The sequence below is a fragment of the Dipodomys spectabilis genome, unplaced genomic scaffold (assembly GCF_019054845.1).
Source record: "Dipodomys spectabilis isolate Male_0828 unplaced genomic scaffold, ASM1905484v1 ptg000213l, whole genome shotgun sequence".
NCBI classification, from domain to species: domain Eukaryota; kingdom Metazoa; phylum Chordata; class Mammalia; order Rodentia; family Heteromyidae; genus Dipodomys; species Dipodomys spectabilis.
In genome coordinates this window covers 1,322,913-1,338,955 of record NW_024870890.1, presented here as the reverse complement: position 1 = coordinate 1,338,955, position 16,043 = coordinate 1,322,913, and the positions used below count along the sequence as shown (strand labels likewise).

Genomic DNA, 16,043 nt, shown 5'->3' with positions numbered 1-16,043 from the left:
GTGGTAGAGCGATACCCTTGAGCTGAAGAGCTGAGGAACAGCAACCAGGCTGAGTTCAGGCCCCACGACCGACAAAAAAAAAAAAAAAAAGAATTAGCCTCTAGCTGGCCACCAGTGGCTCACACCTATAATCTTAGCTACTGAGGAGGCTAAGATTTAATGATTACAGTGTGAAGCCAGCCCAGGCAGAAAAGTCTATGAGACTCTGATCTCCAATAAACCACTCAGAAAAAGCCAGAAGTAGTGTTGTGTCTTAGGTGGTAGAGTGAAGCTCAGGGCAGCACCTGTGGGTGGCCCTGAGTTCAAGCCCCAGAACCGGGGGGAGGGAAGAAAATTAACCTCTAGAACCAAACATTGATATTAAATAAGATGAACAGTCTAACCATGTCAGTGAATTTCTACCCCGGAGCTGAGTTCTAGAGCAATTGTGTTGGTGAGCATGGATTGTGAGTTAGGAGATTTAGTTGGTGATGTGACATTCAGATACACTGCCATTTAAGACCACACTGGCTCTACAAACAAACAAACAAAAATATACAAATAACTGCAGCCCTGAGCACTGTCCTCTGGACAGAGTTAGAAAGAGGCTGCTTCCCGGAGCCTCGCCGGGTGCCTCTGGCCCCGTGTAGTCTACCTGCCTCTGGGCTTGTGCGCCTTGCTAGCTGCAAACCATGATATTCCGGGAGTGGGAGCACTGTTGTCTCTTGCTCCTGTTTCTGAGATTGCGAGATGGTGTCTCACTTGATGTCTGAGCACTTAGATGCGCTGGCAGAGGCAAGGCTGGCAGCAGTCTCTGCCTGTGACCCCCTCAGCCCTCAGGAAAGCTGAGCTAGCCTTCAGCTGGTTGCATAAGCGTCTCATCCGTGCTTCGGGCATTTTAGATTTTATTAAACTTTTAAGCTAAGATTAACTGTCTGGCCAACCAAAGACCAGTGTGGTGGAAACTTTGTAAAGGAATAGACTCAGAAACCCTGGAAAAGCTGGGAACTCACCTCCCTGTTCCTCTCTTCCTTTTCCTTGCCATCTCTGTTCTTTCTTTTCCTCCTCCTCTTTGTCATCTTCTTTCTCTCTCACCTTCCTGTGCTCATGCTCCTCCTCCTGTGTTCTCTCTTGCTTCACCACTTCATGACTGTAATGAATGAGACCGTATCTCTGTTTAGTATTTTCTGATTTGTGTCATTAAATGTATGTGTTACACTGCCCTGTTACATATGCTGAAGTCATTTGCAATTTGTTAACCTTTATCTCAACCCTCAGTGTTGACAAGTGTGGATCGGTCTTCTTTTTAGAATTCACAAGGACCTGATAAGGACCCTGAGTGACTATAGTTTTCTGTCTTTTTCCTCAGAACAGAATCTACCAGTGCCTCCTAAAATTTAAAACTAGTAATGATAATGCATTTAATGAGAGCTGATCTGTTTATTCAGTAGTAGCAATTCCTTGTATTCCTAAGTTTATTTTCCAAAACTGTTTTTCAGTTTAGTTGATGCTTGAATGTAAAAACTAAGAGATAGAATTTGAGTAATATATGGCTTTTCAGAAGTAATTTTCCACTGTAAATTTCCACTTGTCCTGAATAGGACAGCATGAGAGCAACAAGGGAGACAAGTGGCAGAGCCACTGCGGGAGATGCAGGGAGAGCGGCTCGTGAGCTGGACGGCCGTGGCGGCTGTGTGCAGCAGCTCCTGGCAGGGAGAGCGGCTCGTGAGCTGGACGGCCGTGGCGGCTGTGTGCAGACAGCTCCTGGCAGGGAGAGCGGCTCGTGAGCTGGACGGCCGTGGCGGCTGTGTGCAGACAGCTCCTGGCAGGGAGAGCGGCTCGTGAGCTAGCCGTGGCGGCTGTGTGCGGGAGCTCCTGGCAGGGAGAGCGGCTGGTGAGCTAGACGGCCGTGGCGGCTGTGTGCAGGAGCTCCTGGCAGGGAGAGCGGCTCGTGAGCTAGACGGCCATGGAGGCTGTGTGCAGGAGCTCCTGGCAGGCAGAGCGGCTCGTGAGCTGGACGGCCATGGAGGCTGTGTGCAGCAGCTCCTGGCAGGGAGAGCGGCTCGTGAGCTGGACGGCCGTGGCGGCTGTGTGCAGGAGCTCCTGGCAGGGAGAGCGGCTCGTGAGCTAGACGGCCGTGGCGGCTGTGTGCAGCAGCTCCTGGCAGGGAGAGCGGCTCGTGAGCTAGCCGTGGCGGCTGTGTGCGGGAGCTCCTGGCAGGGAGAGCGGCTCGTGAGCTAGCTGTGGCGGCTGTGTGCAGCAGCTCCTGGCAGGGAGAGCGGCTCGTGAGCTAGACGGCCATGGCCGCTGTGTGCAGCAGCTCCTGGCAGGGAGAGCGGCTTGTGAGCTAGACGGCCATGGCGGCTGTGTGCAGCAGCTCCTGGCAGGGAGAGCGGCTCGTGAGCTAGACGGCCATGGCGGCTGTGTGCAGCAGCTCCTGGCAGGGAGAGCGGCTCGTGAGCTAGACGGCCGTGGCGGCTGTGTGCAGCAGCTCCTGGCAGGGAGAGCGGCTCGTGAGCTAGACGGCCATGGCGGCTGTGTGCAGCAGCTCCTGGCAGGGAGAGCGGCTCGTGAGCTAGCCGTGGCGGCTGTGTGCAGGAGCTCCTGGCAGGCAGAGCGGCTCGTGAGCTAGACGGCCATGGAGGCTGTGTGCGGGAGCTCCTGGCAGGGAGAGCGGCTCGTGAGCTGGACGGCCGTGGCGGCTGTGTGCAGCAGCTCCTGGCAGGGAGAGCGGCTGGTGAGCTAGACAGCCGTGGCGGCTGTGTGCAGGAGCTCCTGGCAGGGAGAGCGGCTGGTGAGCTAGACGGCCGTGGCGGCTGTATACAGCAGCTCCTGGCAGGGAGAGCGGCTCGTGAGTTGGACGGCCGTGGCGGCTGTGTGCAGCAGCTCCTGGCAGGGAGAGCGGCTCGTGAGCTAGCCGTGGCGGCTGTGTGCAGGAGCTCCTGGCAGGCAGAGCGGCTCGTGAGCTAGACGGCCATGGCGGCTGTGTGCAGCAGCTCCTGGCAGGGAGAGCGGCTCGTGAGCTGGACGGCCGTGGCGGCTGTGTGCAGCAGCTCCTGGCAGGGAGAGTGGCTCGTGAGCTAGTCGGGTCGGCTGTGTTTCCAGACTGGTTGACTAGGCATGCTCTTTATTTATATTACTTTGGCACATACATGTATATGTATAGCACTCAATGAGAATTGTTGTCTGCATGTGATACATGTGATTTTTAGTCAGGCAGGCTTCAAACATCATCATTTCTATCAACCCATCCTCCACAAAGATTTCTGGTTTAAACTTCTAGTCTTCATTTCACCAATAGAAAATATAATACTTTTATTTTACTTTAATATAGGTTTGTTTTGTTTTTGTGGGTCGTAGGGCTTGAACTTAGGGTTCTGTCCCTATGCTCTTCAGCTCAAGGCTAGCACTCTATCACTTGAGCCACAGCGCCACTTCCGGTTTTTGGATGGTTTATTGGAGATAAGAGTCTCATGGACTTTGCTGCCTGGGCTGGCTTTGAATCACAATCCTCAGATCTCAGCCTCTTGATTTGCTAGGATGACAGGCGTGAGCCACCAGTGCCTAGCACTTTAATATAGGTTCAGAGAAAAGTACTAAATTAGATTGGCCATCTGACATAAACTACCACTTACTCCATCAGGGACTGTTCCACAATGGGGTATATGCATACATAGCAGGGGGGTACTTTTTCTTAAAGGTAATATTCGCTGGCAGTAACTCAGACAGACTCTTTGTCTTTAATATGAGTAGCACGCACCCATACCTCCCATGAAGGACAAACCTACTCTCTTGACTTTAACAGAATCTCTGGTCATTACTGTGACGTTTGCTCCCCTCTGTGGCTCTCCCTTTCCTTTGATCGGCAGTAAAGTACAGGAGATTCCATTCCTTTTTGCATCCATCCCTGGTTTTGTATAGTGACCACCTGAAGCTTCATATTGTGTGACGCTGGGCCCTATTCCTTAGTATGGAATGACATCAGTGGGACCTCAACACTTTCTTCAGGGCTTGGGATCACCTTTTGGATTATGCATCAGAAGCTGTTGCAACAGTGTGCAGTCCTTTATACTTTTAACACACTCAACTTGTTGTGCCAGGCCGCAGACCCCCAAAGACCACCCAGGAGCCGAATCTGATGCAAGTGCATGAGAGCCGTTTATTGCAAGCTGGAGCCTGGACTCACGATCATCACCGACGCAGAGTCAGAGTTGAGAGACCCGACCACATGTTCAGCAGGGCTCTTACAGGGTTTCCAGCAGATAGGACGGGGTTGAAGGTTCGAAGGCTTCTACATAATTGATCAGCATTTCGCGGGCAAGCTTTGGGTCACCCTGACCCTGCAGCTGCTTCCACCAGCTGACCACCCCATCCATTTTCCAGTAACTAGGGTTGTGTTTCTCAAACCTTGTCTCACTGGGGTTGCTAGGGGTGTAATTGCAGTTTCCACTGTGGGCTTTCCAAGAGCTTCCAAGAACTGGCTTTTCCAGTAACTGCTTGGTCCCTTCCGTTTCGCCTGAGGTCAGCTCTACGGTAGACGATGGCTTGCTTTAGAATGGAGTTAGCTTAGTCCTTCAAACTGAAGGGGTGCTCGTTAGTCTTCACATTGGCCACTGTAATGCAAGTACACTGCAAGCTCTTATTCTGTGTTCTCTTTCCTAGCTAACACTATAAAGGATTTCTCAGAAAATATAGTCTACTGTTTTGTAGACTGTGACTTTGATGAGGATGTATAAATCATCAACTTAATTTAAAATAACTCTTTTATGCCATCTTTGATTTTTGTGTATAAGCTCCGGGAACCAAATGGAACATCTCTCTTTTTATTGGTCTGTGTGTGTGTAGGACACAGGTGCTAGTTTAACTCATCAGGCCCGTGTTTCCTTCTAGGACTACAATGATGAGATCCGCCAGGAACAGCTGCGTGAACTGTCCTACTTAAATGGCTCCGAAGACGCTGGTCGCGGCAGAGGCATCAGAGGCCGAGGGGTCAGGACAGCGGCTGCCACTCCTTCCAGGTATGTTAGCTCTTGTTTAGATACCAGAACAGGGCAAAGGCAGGCTTTTGATGGCCTTGCTGGGTCGTGAGTACAAACAGGAATCAATAATGGCGTTGATGCTGGCCATCACTGCAGCAGAAACTAATGGCAAGTGCTTAGGTAGCACTTAGCAACACTTAGTAACACTCAGTGACCGCACACACTCCACACACACCCCTCAGGCTCGTCTTTTGTGCATGAGTTGACCAATTTTTACAGGTGAGAAACTGAGGTACAAAAGATTGTGGTATTCTTCCTAAGATTATATATAGGTAATATGACTCTAGGATTCTTGACTTGAACTCTTAATCTTTACCCTTAGAAAACAAAGCAGTGGGGCTGGGAAGGTGGCTCAGTGGTAGAGCGCTTGCCTTGCATGCATGAGGCTCTTGATTCGATTTCTTAGCACCACACACACAGAAAAAGCTGGAAGTGTTGCTGTGGCTCACCTGGTAGAGCACTAGCCTTGAGCTGAAGAGCTGGGGAACAGCACTCAGGCCCAGAGTTCAAGCCCCATTACCGACCAAAAAAAAAAAAAGGGCAGTAAGCTCAAATTTCTGTGCTAGCTAGGGCACACAAATGATAAATCCTTGTGCCTCTTCTGCATGAAGGGAAAGCTATGTACTTAATCTGTGCTTTAATTAGGTGATCTTTGAATTGATATATGTTTTGTGGTAAAAAGGTAGGCAGACTGGTAAGCAAGCAGATTGAGAGATGCAGGTATAGATATAGTAGCATACGTCATTATCCAAAAAACTACCACGAGCTCTTTTCTTATATGATTCCATTACACTTGACTTTCCAAAATCCCTAGTGATCAGAGAGAATCTTAATGGAATTTTGCTAGTTTTGTGCAGAAATTAGAAGCTTTTTTATTAGAATTTGTTTAATGGGATTCTGACTTTATCAAAGCTACAATGGATAACATTGGTTTTCAAAGAAACAAGACAAAAAAAGGATACTCTTACTAAGATTGTGATTTATTAGTTCTCTTTGCCCTATTATTGGCCTTTGTCCTTTAACTCTCTAATGGACATACATCCAGAATAACATTTCACTTATCACATAGAAATTATCTTAAGAGATGCTAAGATACCCTGAGGATTTAATTGTTTTCTTAAATTTACTTGAAAAATTTCAAATACCATTGTAAAAATACCCTTCTTTAAAATTTTAATTATGACTACCTTACAAGTTTCAGCCTATCATGTATTTTATAGATCAGATAGAGGACACATGAAAACAAGTTAACATCGAAGATTAAACTTCACTTCCAATTCTGTATTGATATTTAACAATATTAATGTGTTATTTATCTGTTTATATCCATTTGTTTTTTTTATTTTGAAAATACTGTACAGAGGAGTTACAATTACATGGGCAATATTAATGTTTTTAAAAGTAAATGAAACAGAACTTTTTGTCTTTTTCAAAAAACATAATATATCTGCAATTAAAAATTAACATAGAAATGGTTTTATATACAAAATCATTGATGTGAAAGCATTAGAAATGTGAATTGATTGATGTTAATTTGTATTATTTATAAATTGCCATCTCATGAAATTATTCTATTATGTTACATTCAAGTATTATGCTTAGACTATTTCAAAATATCAATAACAAATTATTGAAATTGTACTTAATGAAAGGAACTTATTTTCAATACATGTGTCTATGGTAATGGTCCAATTTTAAAGTGCCATATGCACCAGAGAGCCAAGCTTTACACTACCTGTTGTAATGCTAGCTAGACTGCACAGTTGAGTGAGCATCTTCGCCAGAGAGCCAAGCTTTACCCTACCTGTTGTAATGCTAGCTAGATTGCACAGTTGAGTGAGCATCTTCACCAGAGAGCCAGGCTTTACCCTACCTGTTGTAATGCTAGCTAGTTTGCACAGTTGAGTGCGCATCTTCGCCAGAGAGCCAGGCTTTACCCTACCTGTTGTAATGCTAGCTAGATTGCACAGTTGCGTGAGCATCTTCGCCAGAGAGCCAGGCTTTACCCTACCTGTTGTAATGCTGGCTAGTTTGCACAGTTGCGTGAGCATCTTCGCCAGAGAGCCAGGCTTTACACTACCTGTTGTAATGCTAGCTAGTTTGCACAGTTGAGTGCGCATCTTCACCAGAGAGCCAAGCTTTACACTACCTGTTGTAATGCTAGCTAGATTGCACAGTTGAGTGCGCATCTTCACCAGAGAGCCAAGCTTTACACTACCTGTTGTAATGCTAGCTAGTTTGCACAGTTGCGTGAGCATCTTCACCAGGCATCACCTCACAGGTTGCAACTGCAACAGAGGAGACAAGTGCAGATTCTGAGGGCTTTTGTTTCCTACTGTATGAGCTAAAACACACAAATAATGGAGATTTTTTTTTTAAGAGGGAAATAATTTTGTTTGTTTCCTTAAAAAATGGCTACTTGGTGGTCATCTCCATAGATAGTAAGCATTAGAGCCATTGGGACAGAGACGCGGCAGGAGGCTGGCGGGGGGGCAGCTGGAGATAGGACCGAATGGCTCCTGTCTCCTAGAGACAGTGATGTGACATGGAGCGCCACCTGCTGTAAGCTGACGAGCATGGCCAAGTAGACCTGCTGGCCCTGCCCATCAAGGAATTGAAAGTAAGATTAAAGGACCAGGTAAAGTGAAGGCTTTATAATTAACCCAAGCTTGTTGGATTGCTAGTTTGACCGTGGGCTGGTAACTAGCATTGTCTGAGCCAGTGTCCTCATCTTTCGAATGGCTGAGATACTTAGATGCATACAGCGCCGATGGGATGGAAGCCCTTCTCGGTGCATGGGAGCACCGACGCTGCATCCCCAGAGACTACGATTAATCAGCCTGGAATGTGGCTGATTTAAGATTGTCAGTGCAGACGGTTACAGAACCTTTGAGACAAGTAACAGAAACCAGACAGCTCTGTGTGAGGGAGTAGTTTGCTATCACTAGAATTACAGATTTCAGGGGAAAATAATGAAAGTTGGAAAGGAAACTGATGGTGGAAATTGGGAACACTCATTCTGGTGATGGAGGCTGTGGAAAGAGGAAGGAAGAACGTAAAAGATCAGAGCAGCCACCCACCATCTTAAATATGGCACTGTAGGAAGAGCCACAGGAACCATAGAGCCCCGAGGGCTGGAGCAGGCTGGGGACCTGGTGGTCACAGGCAGGAGGGTGTTCACAGGATGGCGAAAGCCAGCGCTCAGTTCCTGACTTTCATTTCAGGAATGAGCAGGAGGTAAAGAATTAAACACAGGAAAATGTTCTTTGAAGAAGTAGAGATGCTGCAGGGAGAGACCCTAAGATAAGGGAGGTGACGTGAAGGTGTGGGAGCACTAGGGCTGGTGTTCCAGCGCAGGCTTGGGGACAGGAGACAGAGTCATCGCTTGCAGGAAGACCTGCCAGCCGTGTCCAGAGGGACGTGCCAAAGCGACAGTGTGGAAATCTAACTGTGAAACAGAAAAAAGTATTTTAGTTAGGAAAAACTATACTTCAGGCCTTGAAAATTAAAATACTTGCCTGTGATTATTCAGTGGTCTAGCCAGGACCATGAACTTTGATCACATTTATAGAAAATGTTAAGTCTAACAAGAAAGCTGTAAAAAGTGACGTAGACCCCAGATTCGCATACATCTTGCTTATAAAGAAATGATTCTCAGAGCCCAGTGACAAGCAGCTTGGAATTTCTTGCTTTTGGGTGTGTTTTTATGTTATTCTGAAGAGCTATGGGAATGGATTACAGTGAATAATCTGTGGTACTTGCGGGCAGTGCTGTACCTCTGGGTGTTTATGTTTCACTTTGCCCAATCAAGGAGAGCTCCGTGTGTGTGCGTGTGTGTGTGTGCGTGTGTGTGTGTGCGTGTGTGTGTGTGTGTGTGCGTGTGTGTGTGCGTGCGTGTGTGTGTGTGTGCATGTTCTCTCTCTCAGTAAGTTCTCTACTTGTCAGCTGGGTAAGCTATTTAAGAAATTTTAAAGCTTTGCCAGCGTTTTATAAGCTTCTAAGAGCTCATTTTCTGCAAACAAGAAAGAGTTGTTGACCGCTATTCAAGGCAGAAAGCATGACCTTGTCCACATAAGAACAGCCAAACAGCAAGATGTTGACATCCCAGTGATCCTCATTTTCCCTAAAGCCTCCGTGTTTCTGCTGAAAGCACCACTTTTTAGAGACCAGCCTCTCAGACATAATAAAAAGAGAAACAATCCTGCATTTTTTCCAAAATATTTCAGACAAGCACTCAACCTTTCTATCAGCCTCAGAGTATCATAAAAGTTGTCTGCATCTGTCTGCCCTTCCTCTTTCAGTGCAGGTTACTCTGTGTCAAGAACCGCAATATGGAGAATTCCATTTACTCTACTCGGTGCCAATTTGTGTCGCCAGCATGGTAGTTAACCCACAGAATGTACACGTCAGGGACCACACCAGCACAGGGATATGTATGGGAGTATACCAATGACACCGAATGGTGCTTTCAGGTGACTTCAGACAATATACAACAATACATACAATGATACCACCAAAATAAAACTATCGAAGGAGACATCAATGCCTCCAGTTTGATATATGGTGACATTTTTCTACTTGAAAACATAAACCAGTACAGAGACAGTTGAATAGCTTCATCTCAAACCTTTGCTTTCCTCTTCCTACCCTGAGGAACATTTTTCAGACCTACTAACCCTTCCTTGTCATTTCATATATAACCATTGTAACATGTGTATTGCATTATAGTTCGTAGGATTGTGTGTCTCTCTCTTATACTATATTTTACGTGTATGATACGGCTAAGTTGACACATACAGATCAAGTGAGCCAGAGTGCATTCAGAACTCTTGGTATCAGTGCTATAGGGCGTAACGGTTTTCTCTCATTGAACGTGACTCGTCTGTCCTAGGGGCCGTGGGGGAGCCGTTCCTCCTCCCCTACCACCTGGCCGAGGTGTCCTCACCCCTCGAGGAGCCACTGTGACCCGTGGAGCTCTTCCAGTACCCCCTATAGCAAGAGGCGTCTCTACCCCTCGAGCCCGGGGAGCATCATCAGCCCCAGGATACAGAGCACTGCCCCATCCCGCACCCGAGGCCTATGAGGAGTATGTAAGTACCCACACACCCCGCTGGGGAAAGAGGCTGTCAGAAGAGCTGGAGGGAGGGGCTGGGAACGCGGTGTTGCTGGCTGTCGTCTGAGTAGAATGAGAGCACTGTGAGAGAAGCGCACATTTTACAGGTGCCCTGTAGTTGGTGTCTCTGAGTAGCTTTTATTTTAGAAGTCAAACTCCTGAGGTTTGTGTAGCCTGTAACCTGCACAGGGTGCTAAGCCCTGAAACAGGGGTTGTGTCCACTGAAGCACCACAAGTGCTATCCTCCTAAATGTCTGCTGTGGTTACTACTCAGGAAGGACAGCGACTGGTGTGTGCGTGCATGCATGTGCGTGTGTGCGTGCGTGTGCATGTGTGTGTGCGTGTGTGTGTGTGTGTGTGTGTGTAGGCGTGCATGATAGCACTATAAACTGAGATTTTATGGATGACCAATGACAAGATTGCCTGGAGGCAAGGAAGGGACCATGTTCTAAATGTTCTGTGAGAACAACCTGCTAGGATTAGTGCTGACATAGATGTGGGACTGTGAGAGGGATCAGAAAAGGAAGGCTTTATCTGAAGGTTTCATGACAAGAAGTTTTGGGCTAAGGAACTGGCTAAGTGATGGGTTGTTTGTTGGAGTGAAGAGTACCATAGCAGAAGTTGAAAGTTCATTTGGAGGCCTGCAGAGTGAGGGAGATGGGCCCGGAGGAGCCTGTGTAGCTGCTGAATGGGAAGGATGGGGCTCTGGAAGCAGACTGGGTGTCCTAGGGTTTAAACTGTGGCTCCGTCCCGAGGGGGTAACTTTAGAGCACTGGAGGCCTAGGTTTCTCTTGTAAATAATTGGAGTAATTGCTTTAGTCTGTCAAGACTGTATTGGAATTTAGGAAACCATATTCATGAATAGGTAGTGTCAGCATGTATAAGAATCTATCATAAAGTTATTAAATAGAGGCAGTGTATATGAGCTTTGATCAGAGAGCTTATTGTTAAATTGTGGGCCTTTTGTGACATATTGGGGTTTGAGCTCAGGGTCTTGCACTTGCTAAGCAGGTACTCTGCCCTCACAAGCCACGTTCTGGGCACTGGCCATTTTTAAGACAGCGTCTTACCTTATACCTCATCTAGCTTGGACCATAATGCTTCTATTTTAGATCACACATTGCTAGGATGACAGGTATGCACTACCATCCCCATCCATGGATTGAGATGGAGTCTTTTTTGCCCTGGCTGACGTCAAACCACATTCCTCCAGTCTCTGCCTTTCAAGTAGCTAGTATTACAGGATGAGTCACTATGCCCAGCTAAGCGGTAGACTTACTCAAGTCATAGATGTTTACCTATTTTTGTGTCCTAGAGTTCTGTAAAAACTGCATCTGTACATTTTTCCCTGTTACCAACCACAGAACTTTTTTAGGATATTTGGGACTCTCTGTGCAGTTCCTAAGGTTTTCTCCTTGTAAGTATCCCAGTGTGGTTCTTTTGTATAATTTGTTTTTGCTAATAAATGTTACCTATCCTATTTAACGAGCATTTTCTTAAAGCTTTAATGCGTAACTGAAAAGTGCTGGCTGACGTTTGCCAGGCACTCAGTACCAAGGCCAGGCTACACTCGAGAACTACTCTGCACTAATTTTAGACCATTGATTCCTCTGTGCGGGGTAAGAAAGACAAAAGTTGAACAGACCCAATAACAAAATAATAGCACAATGCTGAGTTGATAGTGAAAATCTCCAAGGAATTCTTAACTCTTAGATAGATAAAATTTCTCAGAAAAGGTTCCTGTATTATAAATCACACTGTGAGTCAATTCATCTCAGACTTCTCTCCCTCCTGCTGTCTGCACACTAAGTTCCTGACCAGACAGAATGAGAATAGGCATCAAGTCCACCTCTGCAGCAGGCCTGACAGGAGCAGGACACTGTGACTGCCACTGCTGTTTAAAGACTCATTGCAGTTGTTGAGTCTAAAAACATGTGGCAGCACTCAGGCCCAGAGTTTCAAGCCCCTGACTGACAAAAAATGTGGATTTAGCTTAATCTTTACATATTCTAAGCTCCTCTTCATAGACCTACTAAGAATGCACTCACAACGTAGACATGCGTCATCATGGTGGAAGTGGTCTGGAAAGATGAAAAGTGAATTTCAGCAGAACTCTAACAGAATTAACAGATCTGGAGAGTACATTAGACCCTGGCAATTCTGCATTCCTTCCTTCAATCTCCAGGTGATACTGTCAGGTAGTTATCACTGAAACTGGAGTGGAGAGCCACCTACCTTTCTGTCAAGCCGGCTCTGTGTGTGAGCACTGTGATTGCCCCGGTGCAGTGCTGTCTAGAGTTTGTCTGCAGAGAACCCCACACCTACCTGGGTCCTCTGTGCCCCACCGCCCGGTCCCACTCCGTGGTCAGATCCCCTCGGCCGTGCCTGGCCCATCGCCAGCCTCCTTGTGAACTTAAGGAACTGCTTAAGGAACTCGGTGCTTCCAGGAACTGGCCGCTTGTGTCTAACACGTGCCAGTGTGGGAATAACAGAGTGTCCAGTAACTAGCATAGGAGTCCATTTGCAGCTGGGTGCTGGTGGCTCATGCTTATAGTCCCAGCTATTCAGGAGGGTGAGGACTGTGGTTTAAAGCCAGCCCAGGCAGAAAAGTCCATGGGATTTATCTCCAGTGAACCACCAGCAGTGGCACTGGAGCTCAAAATGATAGAGTGCTAATCTTGGGCAGAAAGTTCAGGGACAGTGCCCAGGCCCTGAGTTCAAGCCCCATGACTGAAAAAAGAAAGAAAGAAATACATTCACTACTTAAAGTTCTTTCCTTACTCTGTCCTTGTTAGCACTCATTTGTTCTCATCCTTTCCAGCTTGCAAGATTTCATATATCTTAAAGGCAGAAAGTACTTCTTAAACTTTTCAGTTCTAAATAAAGTGGTTGACCACAGCAACTTGATGTATTCCACTTATTATAGCTTTAGAAAGATGCTGTACACAGACATATTTTTATATTAATAGCAAACTGATGATGACAGAATGTAGCATATATTAAATGACTGTAGAGATTACATGTGCTCCACTTAGGAACTTTCATCAGTGAAAGAAAACTGTTTTAATGGGTTAGGAGGGATGGGTGACAATGTTGTCAGACAGCTTGTATTCACATACTGTTTTGTAGAATGGTAACTTCTTTGTACGACTACTTAAAGATAATAATAATAAATTTTTTTTAAAAAAAAGAAAACTAAGTTTTAGAAAACTTTAAGTTAGGTAAAAGAGAACAACTACCTAAGACTATAATAGGGGTATAAAAGTAGTATAGAAGTACAGAGGAGGAAATGGTAAGGGCACAGACAAGAAGAAAGGGCCTTCCAGAAGCAAATCTAAGGAAGCTAGAACAACTTAGTGAGGCAAAGAGTAGTGAAAAATAAGTAGGAGGTGAACCTGAGAGAGAGAATGAGTTACAAATAACCTCAGAGCCCCAAGTCCTAATTCACTCGCTGTAGTGGCTTCTGAGTACCGGGTGTGGGGACTTTAGCCATTACTGATGTGGGGCCATTGATGAAGAGTGAGGAGCGTGGATGAAATTTACCTTCTTCCGAGGTGATTGGTCCTAGCTGTGCTGTAGGAAATGGGGTGAAAGCAGCTGGACAAAACTGAAGCAAGGGTAACAATGGTGATGCTAGTGCGCCCTGTGCATGGCAGAGTATGAAGAGGCAGACAGGCTCAAGTTGCATAATGCTGAGCATTAGCGGTGACACATTAAGCCAACATGGTTAGTGATGACCTCGTGCTAGGTAGAGTTGTACTAGAAATTCATTTAGATTGGATTTGGTGGAATAGTGTTACTTGTGTGACTTAGATATTGCTGCCCCTCGGTTATGGCCAAGGTTACAGGAAGACCGTTGGCACTGCTACAGGTGCTGTGACTCAGTATTCATGTGCTGTTTGATCCTGAACCATCCCACATGTGCAAAACACAGAGAATCTCTGAGTACCAATAACATCAGGTATTTTGTGTCAAAAATGTGGGGTTAAAAATCTCTGTATTTTCTCTCCTTCCTATAGAAAATAATATAAAACTATTTCCATATATGAAGTTGATCAAATATTATATCTCCAAAAATGTGAGAAAAAGTACAAAAGTCTGTTATCTAAAAAACAAAGATACTAATTTGTTTTCTGGGTTTGTAATGTTTCTAGTAGCCCCAGCTTTTAAAAATTTCAGTTGGGGGCTGGAAATGGCACTGTGGCTCAAGTGGTAGAGTGGTAGCCTTGAGCTGAAGAGCTGAGGGACAGTGCCCAGGCCCAGGGCCCCATGACTGACAGAAAAATAAAATAAATCTCAGTTTGTTATGATGATGCTCATGCCACCACCATATTTATAAATTTATAATTGCATAATCTTTTCCTTAAAGAGAGGATGCAGAAATGACATAATTACATCCCCCCCATCTCTGCAACTCTCCTTACAGAAAAAATCATAGCAACATTTATAGTGAGAAGATAGTGGTGATATGATGGGAAGAGATGGTACAGAAAGACATTGTTTAAAGAAAAGACTGATGCATAAGTATTTCTTTCAGTTGTAATTGTTTTTATTTTTTGTGCTGAGAATACTTGACATGAAATGCACCCTCCTACATTTTTTGACAAGGTGATGTTCAGAGGGTTGCAGTAACATAAGGAAGGTAGTAAGTACATTTCTTGTCAAGCTTGTTGCCTCCCCCCCCGTTGTTCTCCTTCTTCCTCTCCCACCCCCCAAGTAGTGCAGATCATCTCCACGCATCGTCTTGTGAGAATCCCTGCTGCGCTGGTCCCCTCGTCCTTTGTCTCACTATCTTGCTGTTCCCCTTCCCTTGCCTAGTTCAGATAAACGTATGTACCATACCCAGGGCACCAACATCAAATACAGGAACAGCAGGAGGTAAGCCATAGGGAGAAGAACATAGAAAAGAAACAAAAAAATCACACAGTATATTAAAAACAACAACAATAAAGGAAAACCTCTTGTGTCCATGTCTTGAAACTCATTTCAATTAGCATCAGCTTATATGGTCATATGTACATAGCTATTGAGCTATTCTGCTCATCTGCTGAGATTATCCTTGATGTATAGTAATTATTGCAAATAAGGGAAACATGGGACCTATGTTTCTTTGGGTCTGGCTTGCTTCACTTAATATGATTTTTTCCAAGTCTTTCCATTTCCCTACAAATGGGGTGGTTGCCATTCTTTTTCATGGAAGCATTGAATTCCATTTTGTGTTTGTGTGTGTGTGTGTTATATATATTACATTTTCTTGATTCGTTCATCTACTGGAGGGACATCTGGGTTGATTCCATATCTTAGCTATGGTGAATAATGCTGTGATAAATATAGTTGTGCTGGCAGCTTTAGTATGTATTTGTTTTGGGGTCATTTGGGTGAATGCCCAGAAGTGGGACTGCGGAGTCATAGGGCAGCTCTGTGTCTTTTGAGGAACTTCCATACTGCTTTCCAGGGCCGGAAGTCTGCTCTGAGTATAGCTTTCTAGCTTACATTGGTGCTGGTACTAGTTGTGCCTTCCTTTGGAAATGTGACCCTTTCAACCAAGATTGTGTGGAAGAATTAAATGTTGAGGAAAAGGCTCAGAGACTCTAGTTTCTGTCAGAACATCGCATATTATGTAAACATACTGATAAAATATATATTTGTTCATGCAGATACTCTCACTATCCAGACATTGATGTAGCTTTTGAAAAGATTTAAAAAAAAAATCATCTCGGGTACACAGAACAGTTTCTAGTTTCCAAAGAAATAGACCCAATTTATTTTTAAATTACCTTATATTTTCTCTAAAGGTTAATATCCAGATATCAAATAGCTGAATCAAGGCATAACCAAGAAGAAGAAGAAATAATTAAAATTCAGTTCAGTGCTACATAAGAAACTCAGGCCTGGTATAATTAGTCATGTTA

General features: G+C 45.3%; 1 protein-coding gene across 2 annotated transcripts in view; it reads left to right on the top strand.

Moving 5' to 3' along the window:
• Positions 1-16,043, top strand: part of Khdrbs2 (KH RNA binding domain containing, signal transduction associated 2) — a 281,691-nt gene that overhangs the window by 137,221 nt on the left and 128,427 nt on the right. For both annotated transcript variants that reach the window (XR_006150186.1, XM_042696953.1), the window contains exons 5-6: positions 4,870-4,997; positions 9,910-10,108. Coding sequence is in view for 1 of the 2 variants with exons in the window: in XM_042696953.1 (XP_042552887.1) it covers positions 4,870-4,997; positions 9,910-10,108 (327 nt within the window). In the remaining variant the exon portion in view is untranslated. The remainder of the gene's footprint in view (positions 1-4,869; positions 4,998-9,909; positions 10,109-16,043) is intronic.